General features: G+C 41.7%; 1 protein-coding gene across 5 annotated transcripts in view; it reads left to right on the top strand.

The window, feature by feature from the left end:
• The window catches only part of PDCD7 (programmed cell death 7), a 47,609-nt gene that overhangs the window by 9,113 nt on the left and 19,583 nt on the right, over nucleotides 1-18,913 (top strand). For 3 of the 5 annotated variants that reach the window (XR_005585203.1, XR_005585202.1, XM_039490134.1), the window contains exons 2-6: nucleotides 6,848-7,002; nucleotides 8,771-9,601; nucleotides 11,554-11,763; nucleotides 16,700-16,801; nucleotides 18,154-18,299. Coding sequence is in view for 2 of the 5 variants with exons in the window: in XM_039490134.1 (XP_039346068.1) it covers nucleotides 6,871-7,002; nucleotides 8,771-9,601; nucleotides 11,554-11,763; nucleotides 16,700-16,801; nucleotides 18,154-18,288 (1,410 nt within the window). In the remaining 3 variants the exon portion in view is untranslated. Of the gene's footprint in view, nucleotides 1-6,847; nucleotides 7,003-8,770; nucleotides 9,602-11,553; nucleotides 11,764-16,699; nucleotides 16,812-18,153; nucleotides 18,300-18,913 lie in introns of those variants that run through there. The other 2 variants (XM_039490135.1, XM_039490136.1) reach the window with 2 other exon arrangements.

The raw sequence follows: 18,913 nt of genomic DNA, 5'->3' as shown, positions 1-18,913 counted from the left end.
GGAATATCATCTCCCAAATTGTTATGCTCAAAAAGGTAGACTAGCCATGTGACTATATAGCTTGATAAACAAGCCTACTAGGGACAAAAATGTAATACAAGCTGAAGTTTAATTTATTGTAATTGTTCTTGCTAGCTATTTGCTTTCTTTGTAAGTAGATACCATTTGTAAAATATAATTTGGTCAAAAATACAACTCTCATTTTGTAAGTGCATTTTATACTTTAAAAAAAAAAAATGGAAACTGTCAAAAATACCTGTTCTCTGAGGGTGAAATTTTCCATGGTCCAGAGGACCAGCACAAGCATTTGCATCACTTAATCTCCATAGTATGGGGAAGGCTGCTGGCAAAGTAGCTATATAGGGAAACCTCCCCAGCTCTTTTCCCTAAGCACCGCAGAAGAGTCTGCAGCTGTTTTGTGTACAGGCCAATATATAGGACAGTGATGGGGGCATGCAATGGGATCCGTGTTTATGCTGGTTCTAGTTCCATCAAGCAGATCGATGCAAGTGATTCGGAGTTGCAGTTGCTATTCCAGCCCATAGGCTGCAACCCTGCATCTTAGCCCCAACACGAGGGAGTGGATTTAATCTTTCCAACTCACTTACACATCAACTGAGTATCTGCTCTGACACTGTGTGATGAAATTCATTTCACCCTAAAACTGCATCAGGAAATCAGCATATGCTTGACTAAAATATAGTGGCATATTCAACACCATTTGTGTTGTGGCTTTACAAGTAAATGTTCATAATTTTCAACTGAAACTTGTGCCCAGAGCTGAGATCTGTCAGTATGGGCACACTGAGAATTACTTACTTGAAAGGGTTAAAATGACTGTGTGACTCTTTTTGCCAGAGAAAATGCAGCAATTGTTGCTTCCATGTGTATTACCTCTAAACACCGTATGATATAGGTCATCATAAAGTAATTAAAAGGAATGCCAGGGTTTCTGGTTTACAAAAGGGGGGAAAAATCTGCTCTTTTTAGCTTCAGGTTGTACAGGAAATCATCTTTACTCTGAGTTTTATTTGCTCTAAAACAGTGGTTCTCAAACTTTTTTTTTTCCATGGACCACTTGAAAATTGCGGAGGGTCTCTGCAGACCACTTAATGATCTTTCCAAATGTTGTTTATACCATTAGCTAACTATTGTAAAGCGCTTTGGATAAAAGCGCTATATAAAAAAAATGTTTTTTTGTTCTACAAATAAAAGCAGACACCTCATATTTTAATATCAGTAGTCTTACCTTTCTAGTGCGATGGATGTGTCCTCTCTTCTCCATCGCAGCAGCGAGGGGGGTCTCTCCCCCACCACAGAGCTGAGGCTGGAAAGGAGGGCCCCAGCAGCTGCAGCTCTGGAGCTGGGGAAAGTCGCCTCTTTCTCTGGCCGCTGCAGCCCTGCACATCTAAAATTCCTCCCACCCCCTCTTCTCACCCCACTGCCCCCTCCCACCTACTCCCTATCCCCCCCAAGGCCACCACCTCACCTTACATATGCGTCTTCTCCAGGGTCCACTCACCTAATTAGTGGAGCCACGCCTGCGCAGCTCCACTAATTAGGTGGGTGCCCCTTCATTCTCTTGTGTGCGGCTGCCCAGGCATGTACCTTTAGAGAGAACTATCCACAAACCATCTGAATGGAGTTCGCGGACCACTGGTGGTCCACAGACCACACTTTGAGAGCCTCTGCTCTAAAACAAATCGTCAGTTCTATAAAAACAGTGGCAGCAGCGCCCCTAATTTATAAAACTTAACAAGCGACCAGAGGATGATCAGCATAAGTGGTTAGGCTCCTTATTGTGTCAGAGGATATGGTGATGCAGGCTAACTGATTAGGCAGCTATAATCTAAAACTGTAGAAACGTGACTCAGACACCTGACTCTGTATGTGCAAGCATTTAAAGAACTGAGCAGTGGATAAAACAGCCAGTGTATGTAAAACATTGCAAGTTTCTCTACTTCATGGGAAAAGCTGCATGATTTCTTTTAAGGTATGCATAACTTTATATTTCTCTCTTGTCTAGGAACATATAAAATTTAAAATGCCAGTTGATGTACTGTAAAGCAAAGTATACTCCAGTTACGTAGTTTAAATATAGTTCATATAGTAAATATGCAGCATTGCCTACTATTACTTTTCCTTGTAAAATATTTTGATTTTGAAATGAACACGTGTTTTGATGTTTAAGAGACTAATTGAAGAGGAACTCTTAAAATATTGTGCAGCTTAGTAACTATTGTATGCAAGTTTGTGATTTGATTCTAAAATAATCTGTCTTCAAATAAACACTAATCTGATTAAACCTATGAACTGAGCTGAGTCCAGACAGGCATTTTCCTGCTATCTTATAGATTCATAGATTCTAGGACTGGAAGGGACCTCGAGAGGTCATCGAGTCCAGTCCCCTGCCCTCATGGCAGGACCAAATACTGTCTAGATCATCCCTGATACATTTATCTAACCTACTCTTAAATATCTCCAGAGATGGAGATTCCACAACCTCCCTAGGCAATTTATTCCAGTGCTTAACCACCCTGACAGTTTTTCCTCATGTCCAGCCTAAACCTCCCTTGCTGCAGTTTAAGCCCATTGCTTCTTGTTCTATCCTTAGAGGCTAAGGTGAACAAGTTTTCTCCCTCCTCCTTATGACACCCTTTTAGATACCTGAAAACTGCAATCATGTCACCTCTGTCTTCTCTTTTCCAAACTAAACAAACCCAATTCTTTCAGCCTTCCTTCGTAGGTCATGTTCTCTAGACCTTGAATCATTCTTGTTGCTCTTCTCTGTACCCTCTCCAATTTCTCCACATCTTTCTTGAAATGCGGTACCCAGAACTGGACACTACTCCAGTTGAGGCCTAACCAGCGCAGAGTAGAGCAGAAGAATGACTTCTCGTGTCTTGCTCACAACACGCCTGTTAATCTTGTAGGGTTTAGAAAAATATTGTGGCTCAAAAGAAGGTTGATATAAATTTCCATGGCTCCTTTGGGTCCAATTCCATGTCTGGTTGCAATACAATTTCAGTTTTATATGGCAGCAAGACATTCTGTCTACTCCTGCACTAAGTGTCTTTTTTTTTTTTAATTGACTTGATGTGTATTAATCTGTCAGCCTGGATCCAATGATTAGGAGTGATGTGAAGATGTCACTGGATGAGTGAGTTCAGAATCCTTGTTACAAGTGTGTTTTGGTGTAACTGCTTTTATTTTTTAGGCAGGCAGGCTTCCCTGTGATCTTAAAAGTGGAAGCCTCAGTTATATATTTTTATAACATATCATAATGGTCCATTTGGCATTATAATCCAAGCTATGGATCTCTGAAAATAGTTGTTGTGCTGATGGACCATTATCTAGTGTCTCCAGTAGTCACCTCTTCTTAGGTCTGATGTACAGACAATTTTTGTACCAGTATAATTATTTTGATTGGCGGGGGGTGTGTGAATTTTTTTAATCAAAATAGTTATACCGGTACAACTCCTGCTGTGGATACAGTTCTAGTATATTTTATTCTCTTTATATGGGAATGGCTATACTGGTATAAAGCACTTTTATTTGGGTATGACTGCATCCATACTAGGGGGATTGTACTGCTTTAACTATACCAGTATAGTTAAAGTGGATTAACTTTTGTGTGTAAACAAGCCTATGTTTTAGCAAATATTTCAGACAGATGTCAGAACGCCAATTGTTATGTTCACGGTGGCTTTAGGGATTGCATTAACCCTCCTCATTTAATCCATAAAAGTGACTTTTAAAAATCTTGCTTTAGGAAAAGGTAACAAAATGCCCTTTTTTCCCTTATACATACCTGACTACCATTGACAATAATGGAAGTTGCACCTATTTTGAGAAAAAGGCTCTGTTTATTATTTAACCCAGTGGTTCTCAAACGGGCTGCCGCTTGTGTAGGGAAAACCCCTGGTGGGCCGGGCCGATTTGTTTACCTGTTGCATCCACAGGTCCCACTGATCGAGGCTCCCACTGGCCGCGGTTCACCACTTCAGGCCAATGGGGGCTGCGGGAAGCGGCGTGGGACAAGGGATTTGCTGGCCGCTGCTTCCCACAGCCCCCATGGTCCTGGAGCGGCGAACCGCAGCCAGTGGGAACCGCGATCAAACCTGCAGACCCGGCAGGTAAACAAACCGGCCCGGCCTGCCAGGGGCTTTCCCTGAACAAAGCGGCGGCCCCAGTTTGAGAACCACTGATTTAACCCTAAAGGAACACCCTTCTCTTCCTGCAGTACACAATGTCTGCAAGGTAATATTAACTACGTACGTGTGGACTCTTCAGTATATACAGTCCAGGTAACTGAGAGCAATGCTTCACAATCATTTATTTTCAGATACAGGTTGGCTATGTTTTTCTGTGACGCTTACGCAAGCTGGAGCTTATGCTGAACCTCTCTTACGTATGGAAGCAGATGGTCTATGCCTGTGTAGGATTCCAACTTGTTGCACGTGAAATGTATTAGTGAAAATACATGTGCAGCATTGCAAAGCTGGTTATTGTCCATCTGGCTGCTACAGCCCTGGATGCACATAATCTTTGTAGTAACAATCCAAATAACAACCCTTCTGTAATGTTAATATAAACTGAATGTGTTAATTAGGTCAATTGCACCTAGGAATTGTGCATAGGAATGTTGATACTTTAGTAACAGCAGTATTTAAATTTATTTCCTAATGAAGGGAAGTCTGGCTGGGAGTTGATTAGGTGCCTCTCCTGTGCTACATCCACATTGTTCATAGTTTTATATATGGTGGTGCTCTGTCCTTTTTGTATAAAGTCTGCTTCTTTTTTGACATATTTATCCTCACTAATGAACATACCCTCCCTCTTGTTTGAAAAAATTATGAGCAGAACAGTTTTGTGAAAATTGACCTGATTCCAGCTACTTTTTATTTCTTCAGAAAGATTATAAGGAACTGCTGTGCAGGGATTTTTTTTTTTTTTTTAACAAGTTCAGACTTTAGATTCCAAGTCTTGTTAGAAAACTTGCTGTCGAGACTTGCCAGTTAACGTTATGCAAAAGGAAAATATCTATCAGCCCATCATAGATAAGAAATTAGGGAACGGGGATTCTTCATCTACCTATGCAACAGAATCTTTATTTTTCACCAAACGGAGTCATTCATAGCCTAAATCTATTGGCACGATTGTAGGAATACTTTCCATGCCACTAATCCCCGTTCATCAGATTCCGCCCTTCTCTCCCTGCCGTTCCGACTACACACAAACTTGCCCACACTAAACATTATTTGATTTCTTTTTAAAGTTTATCTAGATAATATAATATCAACATCCCTCTAACAATAAGTGTGGTTGTATCTCAGCCTCACAGTAGCAGGGTCTGCAAAACAATGTGGGCAAAACCTCCCAAACGAAGGGCTCAGGAAAATGACTGATATGGCAGAGAGAGAGATTAAATCACGTAGAAATAAACTGTATGGGCTGACCCTCATTATTCGGCATTTTTTATTTAAATAACTCGTAGGAATACATTTGAGTCTGAAGTGGGGCTGGGGGGAGGGGGGCTGTTTCTCCCAATGAGGCATAGCTGGAGAAAGAGAGATGTGAGTGCACAACAGTAATGTCAGCAATTCTCTCCTCTTTCCAGTAATCTCATCTGGATTTGTGCGCATCTCTTAAGATGCTCCAGTGCCATCTCAGCAGTCACCTTCCACCTGCTCTTTAAACCCCAAGTGGGCAAGCCATGGGCGGGGGGAAGATGGAAGTGGAAAATGAATGAGTCTTTATTATGCTGCAAATGAAGCTGGAGTCGAGGTGACTTTTGGTGACTCCATGCCACACTGGGACTATATGCCACCTGTTCAAGTTATCATCACTTACCATGGGTACCACAACAGAGCACTTGATCAGGGGATAGAAGAGAGCACTGTTGGCTGTCAAAGATTTGGAAAGCCATTTAAACTAACGAACTGAAAGTTCACATATGCAAATGATCAAATGAGTTGCGGTTACAGGCTCTTCTCTGGAAAAAGGATAAAAGAATAACTGCATGCTAGTTCTTCATAAGAACTTCTCTTGAGGTTAGAAATGTAGGGCCAAGAAGGTAGAGTAGCTGGCTCCAGGCACATTGTGGACATGTGTAGATGTACACTGCAGTGGAACCTAGAAAGTCTGTTCAGCAGAATGCAAACTGGCACGTGGAAAAAAAAACCTGTCTCCTTTAATCATCCACGGCAAGAGCTTAGTTGTCAGTTCCTCAGCGAGCGTAAGGTGTGCGTGAGTGAACAGATCTGATTCTGCACAAGAACAGGATGTCACTAATGCAGTGTTGAGCACTGACCATATGTGGGTCATAGGACAGGCACGTCCACATGTGCAGCAGAATTACAGGGCGTAAGATCAACAGTCTGGCCTCTGTGAGTGAAGTGAAGTAATTGTGTTCACATGTTCAATATGAATCACATTTGGATTCTGCAGCTGTTTCTATCATCCAAAACGTGAACCCTGGAGATTTGGGCTAACCACAGAGCCCCTAGTCTGTGTTCATCACAATTTCCTTCATCTAATAATAAAGTTTAGCCCTTTATGTCAATATTTCTAGTATCTGACACCAAATACAGTTCGTAAGATTGTCAGTGTTGTTCATAGCATACACTGCTCTTCTACTTTACCAGAATCAGCAGCATACGGTGCTTTTCACTTCTCTCTAAACTATGTTCAAAAGCTAAATTATTTTTATTTGCGGTCATTAACCTATATCTACTTTGCCTCACCTTTCACGTCTTTTTAAGGATCGGGCATGTGAAATGCTATTGCCCTACTGTTTCACATTAAATTTACTGAGACTTCTTTTTATTTACTCGTTTTCTGTTAGATTGCAAAATATCAAGAGACAATATGAGCTGTCTGGATGACGTCCCTTTTAAAATGTCCAAGAGCTTTGAAGATGACTCTGCTGAAGGCACCAACTTAATCAGTTTAGCCGACTTTGATATTCCTGACTGCACTGAGATCCTAATGTGCACAATGGTAGGTTAGTCCCTGTTCTAAGAGCTTTTGTTAATTTTGATCCCAATATTAATATCCATGATATTAAGAGTAGCTTAGTATTTTTTCCCACTAAAAAGGAAAAAAAAATCCTTGTAATATTTATTTCCTGGACTAAACTGACACCTCTTTTTGCAGTCTCATGCAAGACCAAAGATTGGTAGGGCAAAGCCCAGACCCTGCTTTGGCCTGTGCCACAGGACCTGAAAGGGAATTTTGGCCATTCAAAACTACCCACGCTGGCTAGGACATATGCTGCAGTGTGGTGTATTCTGACAGACTAGGCCCTGTTAACATGAGAGTTGAACGTTGTGTTTAAATGGACACATTGGTTGCTAAACAGTTTTGTCAGTCATAGGAAACTGCTGTGGGTTTCCCCCACTGGCTGGCTGTAGTACTTTTTTATCACTGTCATTGCAGTTGTTGTTTTTCCAGAACCTACTAGTGCAGATTTCCTAGGTTACAGTTGTTGCTAGCACAGTTTCAACCATAGTATAGATAGGATTTTAGTTGGAGTCCTCTGTAAAAAGAACTGCTTTGGTTTCAAAGGTGTTCCACAAGTTCTCACCAATAGGTGGAGTCTTTGCACTTTATTCTTGGCAAGCCTGCAGGACTCTTTCTAACAGAGATTGACTCTGTTTACTCTTGCTTGGAGGAGCTGCAAAGTTTTAAAAACTACATCCGCTTCTATGCTAGTTCATTGTTGCTCAGCTTTGCTTTGCTCCCTATTTTAAATATCTCAAATATACTAAGAATAGTTTTTTGAAGGAGATTGCCACATCTGTGCCTTATGCAACATGTGTGAAACAGGTAATTGCAGACTGAGAGGTGTGCAGTCTCCTGATTTGCACGTTTGTGTTTGCACAGACATACCAGTTGCCCCCTTCTCTCAAATTCTGAACTTCATATTTTGCATTGGAAAAAACAATATTATTTTTCAGATGAACTTGATAAAAGCTGCAAGATTGGATCTAAAATCTTTCCTCAAAGTTTGATGTGTTTTAGCTCTGGGGATTTGGTTTAAGTCCATATTCAGTCATAGCACTAGCAAGTACTAGGCCTGATTGTATGCAAGTAGTAAAAACAGAACTCGTGGCCTGACTGCGGGGTATTTTTGTCTGACAGCCCATAAGAGCTCTAGACCGGCAAGCTCCAGGGCATGATATAAGACTTATTTGCTCAATCAGGTCTTTAGACTTGCATCACAAATATATTTGCATTTTAAAACCAAGTATATGAAAATAGTACCTCTTCTACTTCCATGCCAACGCCCTCAGTCCACAGTTCTGGGTTTCCCTTCCCCAGGACCATAGGTGATAAATACTTAAAACAAGGCATAAGCCTTTGATTGTGAGCTCAACTCTGGAAGCTAGTTGGTTTCTAAGCATTATTCAAAGATTAAAAAAAAACCCTTGAAGTTCCAGTGTGAATGTATTTGAGTTGGATGTAATTATTTCTGAGCGGCGGATACAGTTCTACGTTCAGGGTTACAGATACTGGGGCAGTCTGTAAATTGGCGTAACTCCCTTGCCTGAGCTGGAGCTCTGCTGATTTACACCAGCAGAGGATGTGGCCCATCCTGACCAGTCCTGCACCCCTTACTCTTGCAACTAGTTCTATTGTAAGTGTTACTCCGGTGAGTAAGAGTGAAGGTTTGAACCCGTAAAAGACTTTTAATTTACATCACATGAGGTTTGTTTGTTTGTTTTTTAAATAATACTGAATTATTCTGCTTACTGCTATTTTACAGCATGATTTCTCATTAGAAAGAAAGGTGCTTTACTGGATTGAGGCTGCTTCTGGGCAAGAAACTCCCTGGTATGAAGTTACTACTGATGTTGTGCCAACAGCTCCGCCTTGCTGGCTGCTTTTGGTTGATCCTAAAGAAAACAATGTCATCAATACACAGATCGAGGAGACAACTGGTGGGAAAGCAAAGGATGGTGTGACACACACAACCTCTGTTCGGAGATGTGTAAGTCTAAGTGCTGCTGATCTGAAATATGGCCCTCCCCTGCCCAGAGGTGCATCATCTGAGATGGAAAGTGAGGACTGGTACTCTGAAGAGAATGAGTATTCTGAGGACGATGAGTATTCCTCTACTACCGGTGAAGAAAGCAACAAAGAAGAAGAAAACATTTTGGACAACAAATTTGTTGAAAGCACCATGCCTCCGCATTCCCAAGTTCACCAATTTAGACCAAGGACTTCTCCAGTATTGCTAGATCCACCTTCCGAAACCTGCTGCCACGAGCCAGTTACCGCAAATCTGATCAAGCAGAGAAGATCCATGATTTTATTTAATAATATGAAGAATGAGTTGGAAGAAGCCAAAAAGAAGTTAGCTGCTCTAGTGCATCCTTTAAATAGAGCATCTGTTGAAAGGAAACTGGCTCCAAGACCGTTTTCTCTTTACCAGCGCTCTCGAAGTAGCAGAAATCTTAGATATGGACCTGCCTCGGAGGTATCCTTGATGGGAACTTTAACCCCAACACCTCCACCTACCCCTTGCTGCAGTCCCAGGACACCTGCTGCTGCTAGATCAATACCTCCAATAAGAAACCATAAACCCACCGTTGCGGTAAGATATGGCTTTTTGATGCTGTGTACCTTTGTCAGTGCTACCTGTAGTAGTCACGCAGCCCCATGTAAAGTGGGGTAAAGGGTGAGAGAGAAAGAAGACAATGCAACCGCTATAGCAGTATTTCCCAAACTTAGAAGCTGAGGAAATCGTAAACATTTGGCCTTCGTTATATGTTGAGGCTAAAAAAATTAATTGAGGAAAGTCTGATAAGTGGTTGGGGGACAGATTTTCACTAGAGCTGGTCTAAAAATTTTTGCTGAACATTTTTTTCAATGAAAAAATGCCTTTTGGATGACGTTTTTGTGAGACAGTTTCCATTTTCATCAAAGAACTACAACCATTTTGATTATTGACAACTGCCAATGAAAAAACAGTTTTCAACAACTGAAAAAATTTTGGTTTTCAATGAAAACCTGAAAATATAAACAATTTTTGTTTCTTTGACATTTTTTGCAGGAAATAAAATACATTTCCCAACCATCTCTAGTTGTATCCCACACACAGCTGAGGCTTTTTTGGCAGTTTCAGAAGGGATGCCATGGATTGAAGGAACATGAAGACTAAACTGCTTTCTCACCCCTAAGGTGCAGCTCAGGGTGGAAGTACTGCACTATAACTGTCTCTTTCGTCCTGTTTTGTTGGTAGAAGGACTTCAGCTTTCACAGCAGCCAGTTCTGGCACCTTTTACCTGCACAAAATTCACCTTTAAAAAGTCTAAATGGAATAATTATGAACTAGTTCCATAGTTGCATTATAATGTCTGATCGTGTCACCATAGAGTAAGTACCAGGAAATGACAGAATGAATGTTTTAGTTCCTGTCATCTTAAATTTTCAAATTTGATCATAACTACTTGAGAGATGTCAGACTTTGTTACTTAAAAGCTACAGGTGTAGTGACCAATTAAATGAAAGTCAATGTCAAATTACATGTACTTGCCTGAGATTTAGAGACGGTAATTATGGAGTGGTTATATGCCTATGCGTACTCTGTAAACTAAACCATTGTTAAGTTTAATGACTCACCCATCATCCCAGTCTTTTCAGCTATCATACGTCATACTGTATTCTGTAAGCCCCTAACCGGGATGAGGACTTCTCAGCGTGAGACATTTTCTAGGATCTCAGACGGCTTTGTCTCTCTCTCTCTTGCTTATGGTTTTATATCTTTATACACACAACACATTCTTAAATAGGACATCAAGTGTTTAGATGGTCACTTTTTGTAAGACTTGGCCACCTGACTGTCATCCTCATTGATATTATAATCGTTTTCTGCTTGGCAAGCCAACGGCAAGTAAAGAGCTTATTGGAGTTAGGAACAGGATTCCCTGAGAATTAGAAGCTGGATGTGATCAGTTTACCACATCAGCATCCTTTGATCTGTATCTGAACCAATGCCTAGATTTAATTAAGTCTAGTCTCATTTGAAGGGAGAGCTTGTGAACAAATTGTTGTAGCTGTCCCCGCGTAATAACTAGATTGGGTTCTTTTGTTTGTTTTTATTTTTAGAGTGCACAGCTTAAAGTTTTCCCAAATTTCCGGTCTGCAGACATTGTCATCTCGGTCTGTTCAGCGTTTCCCTGGAAACATAAATTCTGATCTCAGTAAGGTCATTTGAAGTAAACTTTAGAATACATTTGAACAGGATATGGTAACACACAAACTCACATGCATGACAGCTAACATGTACTGTAATCATTTATTTGTATGCTCACACACAGGACCAGAAGGGAATTGTTCCATTTATTGGAATTTTCCTCTGGCTGCCCAGTCTAATGAAATTATGTTAAATGACAAATGCTGCTTTTGAGCATCCACAATTACCTTGTTGCTCCAGAAGAGGAGAAAAAGGATTCTTTTAATAGTTCCCCATAGTACTATATGCTAGTATCTTGTAAATGAATGTGTCTTAATTATCGAACATAAAGTTCTATGTTTATTTTTCAGTCCCTCAGCCCCTATTCCTGCCTTCCACCCCCTTCTGCGCCTCTGCAACATCCAAGTTCCCACAGAACTCATCCAGATTCAACAGCTGACCTCCTCTCGGCATTAAGCCAAGAGGAACGTGACCTTATTGAGCCAGTTATAGCCTTGGGTTATCCGATACGCAGAGCAATCCTCGCCCTCCAGAAGACTGGAAGACAAAGTTTAGGTCAGGTTAGTGGAGCCAGTATTGCTTTACTTAAATGGCATGGAAAATACTTGATAAAGGACAATCATGTAAGAAGCTTTAGTGCAATATCATCTGGTAACTAGCCAAGCCTTAAAAGAGACGCCCAGTTCTGCTTTTGGGAAACTGTAGTAGTTTATCATGCGTCATAATAAGAACTGAAGTAATTCAGGATTTTTGCCTTGGATCTTCAATTTTTAAGTAATAAAATTGGCTTGCATTATCTTCAGCCACATTCTCACAGGCAATGATAGTTGCTGTTTTACTGTTTTATAGTGTTCTATTTAGTGTATAGAGCCGAAAACCTACATCAGTGACATAAACCACAATGTTATTTTGAAGAGCAGATTTCTTGTGTTCATGGTATGAAAACATTTTTGCTAACAGATTTTTTTTTTCTCGGTCATTGGATCATATGATTTATCGCCATCAGGGGAGGCTCCAGGCACCAGCACACCAAGCACGTGCCTGGGGCGGCAAGCTGCGGGGGGCGGCCTGCCAGTCGCCATGAGGGCGGCAGTCAGGCTGCCTTCAGCGGCATGCCTGTGGGAGGTCCGCCAGTCCTGCAGTTTTGGTGGTAATTCGGAGATGGGTACACCGAAGGCGCGGGACCGGCAGACCTCCCGCAGGCGCGCCGCTGAAAGCCGCCTGACTGATGTGCTTGGGGCGGCAAAATACATAGAGCCGCCTCTGATCGCCGTGGCTCATCTAGTCAGAACTGGAGTGTGTAATTCCCTCTGAGATTTCTTGCTTTTTCACCAGAATTAAAGAATTTGTTTCAGAATTGTGATTAGTCACTGAATATGTACAAATAATGCCTTTGCGTTATACTGGGTCATAAAAGATTCTAATTTGCCACCAATGCATATGCATTACTTATAGTTATCTTACTATGTAGTTGATGGAGTCATGCAATGTGCTCCTGACCATGGCTGCCATCATCTTTAATATGGAGGGCACAGCCCACAGAAGCTATACATCCCAGCAGGCAGTGCTCCATATTACAGATGAGGTTGGCTCAATCTGCTCAATTTTATGCAAATTGACTGCGGCACTCAGGTTCTCACAAAGTTATCAGTGCAGCCCTTAGCTAAATATACGGTTGTATCTTTCTGCTCCCTACGCTGGTCTCTCTCTTTCACCAGCATGATCTCTGTCTTCTCTGGTTGTGTAGGGACACAGGGAAATACAATGGTTAGCCCTGAAGACTTCCAGTCTCAAATTACCAGTGTAAGTCTGACCAAATTAGGCTAAAGACCTTGCAGGAAAAATGTTTGAAAAGAAAAATCAAGACTATTCATTACTTCTTAGTGTCACGCTGGGTTGCAGTGTGGTGCTGACAGCTGCAGGCAGGGTGATTGATAGTAACATCAGACGGTAGCCAAAAATCACTGCATTCTTTATGGCGTTGAGTAAATCTGCCGGAAACTACCCATATTCCCAAAGCAAGAATTTTCAAGGTGTCAGCCTTAAAGAGGCAACATTACCTCAATTCTGACAAAAGAACATGGTTAAAAGGCTCATACAGGGATAGGGATTGCCATCATGGGTCAGTGGTCCATATAATCCAGTATCCTGTCTCCACCAGTCACCAGGACCAGATGGTTCTGAGGGATGTGGAAGAATTCCAAAGTGGATGGGCAGGTGTGGAATAACCTGCTCACAATGGAAGTCTCTTCCTAACCCCTATCAGTTAGTGGGTGGCTTATGGCTAACGCAGAAGTAATAGTTCTTCAAAACTTTTTGATAGTCCTTGTTCATTCCCTCTGGGGCACCTGGCATTAGCCACTGTTGGAAGACAGGATACTGAGCTAGATGGACCTTTGGTCTTACCCAGTATGGCTGCTCTTATGTTTCTAATGTAACTGTTCTCATTATCTGCATAAATGCCCATTCTTTTTTAAAATTCTTCTAACTCTTGGCCTCAACTATACTCTTACGTTGTAGTAGTGAGTTCCGCAGGCTGATTATGCATTGTGTGAGAAAGTTCTGTCAGTTTTAAATTTGCTGTCATTCCACTTTATTGACTGTCCTATTGTTCTGGTAACAGAGAATATTTTAGGGATGTTTTTAATAGTGAATTTCCCCGCCCTTGGTCCAAAGCTTCCTCCCAGGGAAGAATAGTGGTTTTCCCCAGTCCTTCATCCTGAAGCCATCACTTTTCTCCATTTTGGTTCGACCTAATCTTGCAGTCTACACCATTCCTGTGCTTCATCTCTGGCTGTGAGGATGGAACTTACGGGCTGCTCTCTGAATTGGCTGGCAAGACACTGGGAGTTTAAAACCAGTGTACAATGCAACCAGTTTTAAGCAGCCACCTATGGAATCATCAGAAATTGGTGGCCTAGGAGACAGGGGCCTTTTTAGTGAAGGTCAAACAAACTTGTAATGGAAATCTTGGGAATACATTCCCTTGAATGTGTAAGCCATGGGCTTGTTAACTGGAGTGGATTTAGTTTGAGTCATTGCATTGCTTTTCTTTGATATGAAAAAACAAATATTTTTCTGCATAGCATAACAGGTAACGTAACGAAGCTGAGGGGGGAATGGGACAGATAAATTACCGAGCTACAAGTGTACTGAAGAACTTCATATTCCAAAGATTATAATGCCAGAATAAAACCCCTTTAAGAAGTTTTCTGTGATATAAGATGCTACTGAGACTACCTAGTGTTTATAACCATCCTCAACCTCATTATAAGACAGGAAAAAAGCCAGAGAGAACAGCTTATGATAGAAGCAAGCTTTAAACTGTGTATGTATTTAATTTTAGTTTTGCAGAACATGCCTATCTAATGTTTTGTGGATGTATTAATATTCTTGAAAACCAAATGCAAAACTTGTTGTTCCTAAATCCATTCCTCCAGGGTAAGCTAGCTACATTCTTTCTCCACCTCCACAGGCAAAAGATTAGTCTATACTGTACCATGAGGTCAATAAGTCACAATATTTAAAAACCCGTTTTTGTTTAGTCTTACTGGTGGTTTTTTATAATGGTGAAATCATCCTGTTTATGCCAGTTTTGCACAAGTTCCATCCTCTGCTTACACAAAATGTCAGATTCTCTGAATTGTTTGCTTCTGCAGTGAACATTGTAGCCAATGTCCCTGTTAATGGCCAAAGAAATATTGTCAACAGCACTGGCTTTTTAGGAAGGAAGGACATGAGACAAATAAAAACAGCAAGTTATTTATGTAAATGGCAAGCAAATAGAGGCTGTAATGTTTGATTTGATAATACTTAGTCAATGTAGGTTGTGCTTTTTAATCCTCATTACCACACTGCGGGAGAAATGAGTATTCAGCCAAAAAATTTTCTTAGATTTAGAAAGCCTGTTTTTTTGGTGGACATTTAGCAAGTTTTATGATCTTTTAGTGAATCCCTCTACTGGCTTTGATGCTGTTAGTCTGGCAGAGGGCCACTCATTTTCTTTTACTTTGGAGATTATAAATCAAATTCTCCTCTGGCATCAACAGACACGACTTCAGAAAAATCTATGGAATTGCCCCCACTTACACCAAAGTGGTGAATTTGGCCCTGGCTTTTTTATCATTATATATTTAATTTATTGTTTGTCACATAAGTTTTTGGGCAGTGAATGGCTTATGTGGTATTTATAAGATACCACTGGGAATTGTGCTGTCAGCACTCCAAGAACAACGAGAAAAGCCAAAAATAACTGTTTACTTTCAGTAATGACAGCAAACAGGCCTCCGTTGGGGTGCGGGGCATATTCTGCTCTGTATTCTGGAGCAAGGCCCTAGAGGGTTGAAGTTTTGAACATCAAGAGTGACACTGTGCTGATGGCAGGTTAGAGTTCAGCACTATCTAGCACTTTAATGATACAGTCTTTAAAAACACAAACAAACTTTAAAATCTTTTTCCCCACATCAAGCAGAGTTCAGATTTCTGGATTCCCCTGGGGAGGGGGTGTCCCTCTCTTTGTTCATATTTCCCACACCCAGAGAACGGGAAGATCGTAGATGATTATCTTCTCCAGGGAGGTGATGAAAGTCCTGCTGCCTGAGTCACGGAAAACTCATAGGAACAAAACATTAAGCAACGAACTGAATGGAACAAGTTTACGTTGACTCTTTCCCATCTCTTTTTTTTAAATTTGTGATACTCCCTCTACTCCGTATCTAAAAACTGGTGCAAAACCACAGCCGACCTTCATGGAGACTGAAAGACAAACGGTCGAGTTCCCTGAGGTGTGGCTGTAACATGCAGCTTCTGCCAGCTTGTGGGATAATTGTACAATGCGCCAATTACTTATATTCCATGTGTTTCTTGTTACAATCCTAGTCTCTTCTCCAATCCCAAATTCAATGTGAACAGTCCAGCGTTAGCACCATTGGGCAGCTAAGAATTTAGCCTGATTAAGAAAAGCATCAAATTTTGCACTTTTTAAAAAAAGTAAAGGGCCAAACCCTTAGGTGATATAAATCAGGGTATCTTACTCAAGCGACCCTGATTTGCACCAGCTGAAGATCTGGCCCACACTGAGGGAATGTTTGCAGAAATAAGCCTCATACAATAGCAGGGCTGAAATCTTGGCCCTACTGAAGTCAGTGGGGCCAGAATTTTATGAAGCAGGGGGCCCTGCCTCTCAACCAGGAAAGCTCCACTCGAGCCCAGCCTCTCAACCAGGAAAGGTCCATGACGATGGAACAATTTGTCCCTCCCTGTACATCTGGCTCTGGGTAATAAGACCTTCATCCCCTCGAGGAGTTCTGGAGACACCTCAATCATAAGAACAACCTCCAAGATGGAGCCTCCATATTGCAGGGCTTTGGAGTGGTGGGCAGGCAGACTCCTTCAATCAAAGGTTTCATATACAGGCAATAGATTTTGATTGCTGCTCACCCTCTCTCCTGGAGGTTATATTAACGCAGTTTCTTTCTTGCTGTCTCTCTGTTGTAGTTTCTCAGTTACCTTAGTGCCTGCGACAGGTTGCTGAAACAGGGCTACGAAGAGGGGCAGGTGGAAGAGGCAATGGAAATGTTCCAGTACTCGGAGAAGAAGGTCAGAAGCAGTTAAGTGCCTTCAGAGCAAGGAGTAATGTTGCTTAGGCCTTGTATTAGAGGTGGGACTGAATCAAACCCCCAGCACGACCTCCAGAACCCCTTTCCTTGTGGGCTACCCCGAGCTGTTGAGGAATCCAGCTCCGCCTCACACAGGGAGTGCAGAATATTGGTGAATGGCTCCATTACTGCCCCCGCCCCTTGCAGTGGGAGCACTCTGCACTGATGAATTCTATACTGCATGGGCACCAGCCTCCCCAGTGGCCCATCTACCTACTAGTTCCACAATGAGTTGCCAAGGCCCCTATGCAGGCTCTCCCCTGTGTGCCTTCCTTTCCCCAGATGGCACTGTGACGGTGTGTGTTGGCATTTATGAAGTCACTTTTGGCCAAGGGCGTTGGGAGGTGCCCCTAACCATGTGAAAAGCTGGCACGGACGAGGATAAGCACTACTGAACTTTGGGTCTGGATTGTTTGGCATAATCCCAACTTTCACAACACACAGGATTGCACCTTTCCCTTCTGCTGACTTAGTTGCAGATGAGAGGCTGTGGAAAATACTGAGGCCAGTGAAGGTCTGGTGCAAGAATGAAGGGTATGGGGGAGGGGGGAGAAGCACTAAAAATAAATCCCAGCTCGTGCTCAGTATTTTTTTCTTTTTCATGTAACTACCGTATTTCATAATATAGACTGAAATTCTTTTATATTATCTGATAATGGTAATATTTCCCCCCAAATTAGTAGTATTTCACCGTACTATTGGCTAGGGGCCACTTTAGAACCAGATTGACACCCTTTGGGAATTGGTGAAGTGAGTGACTGTTTATGATAAAACAGTATTGAAATAAAGAAACAATAGTTGTTACCTGCCATTAAAAACTAGCCCCTCTGTCTGTTCCATCCATGGAGTGTGTCCAGAAAAAGGACATTCTCTGTCTTTTAGAGAGGTGGGACAGATTTACCACTGGTACCGATGGGTGTCACTCCACTAAGTCAGTGGACTGGTGTCCACTTTTATCTGTGGTGACTTTGGCCCAGGGTTTTCAAACTGTTCTGTTCCCAGTTCTGCATGGGCAGCCCCTGCACATATATGGAGCCTCGTTGACTTCCCTGGGGCCCTGCCTAAGCATAGGAATTTACCTGTATGGAGCAGCATTCAGAATCAGGGCTTTACCATCCACATTCTGTACCACTGAGTTCAGCATTGTTCTTTAAATGTAATTAATCCTGCTAGATCATATAGCTCGGTTGCATCTTTTCACATACTGCTGCTTCTGCTGAAACCTTACAATAAATTCCCCTTGAATCGATAATGATAAAATAACTTCCTTTTCTGTTCCTTTTTTTCCCCCAGGCAGCTGAATTCCTGCATCTTTTAGTGCAATTTAAGGATATGGGTTTCCAGCAAGCTGAAATCAAAGAGGTTCTTCTGCTTTATGAGAATCATAGAGATAAGGCACTAGAAGAGCTGATGACACGAACACAATGACCAAGTCTCTGGTAACAGTGACATCTTTTCATCTCTAGATTGACCACACCATAGCCCCATAGTTTCATTCTAGATGCAGGCTGTTAATTTAGTGAAAGACATGACTACAGCCCCTCAGAAATAAACCATTAAAGTTGCATCTCATTCTCTCCTCACTTTCTGTGAACATCTATTACAAGTGGCTTTGTCACTGTACCATGGCAGTGGCTTTATATCAGAAATTTTTCTCTGCACCCCCACTTTCCACATGCACACCTTGATTATCTCACTGTTTTGGATAAAATGGAATTGGATCCAAGCCCCCATGTGGCTTAAATTCTGCAAAAACCGGGACATGGCTTACAAGGCTTTGCAAAACATGGCCTCCTCAGTCACTCTGGGATCGCATACAGTGTAGTCTCCGTTTTTTCTATAGTACAGTACCAGCAAATATAGCCAGATGTGAACTTTACAAAACACAAACCAACAGACAAGGTTGGGTTTTTTTTAATAAAAGCAGAACATTTCCCCAGAAAATTAGTTCCTGTTTTCTTGAGATGAGTCCACCTTGACTTGGTCCTATCTGAAGTGTGTAACCAAATTCTAGATTTCAGCCAAATAACATTGGCTTCCCATTTAAAAGGAG

Source organism: Mauremys reevesii, linkage group 10 (genome assembly GCF_016161935.1).
Source record: "Mauremys reevesii isolate NIE-2019 linkage group 10, ASM1616193v1, whole genome shotgun sequence".
In the NCBI taxonomy this organism is placed as follows: domain Eukaryota; kingdom Metazoa; phylum Chordata; order Testudines; family Geoemydidae; genus Mauremys; species Mauremys reevesii.
The sequence above is the reverse complement of the archived record's forward strand: the minus strand, read 5'-3'. Positions and strand labels throughout refer to the sequence as shown.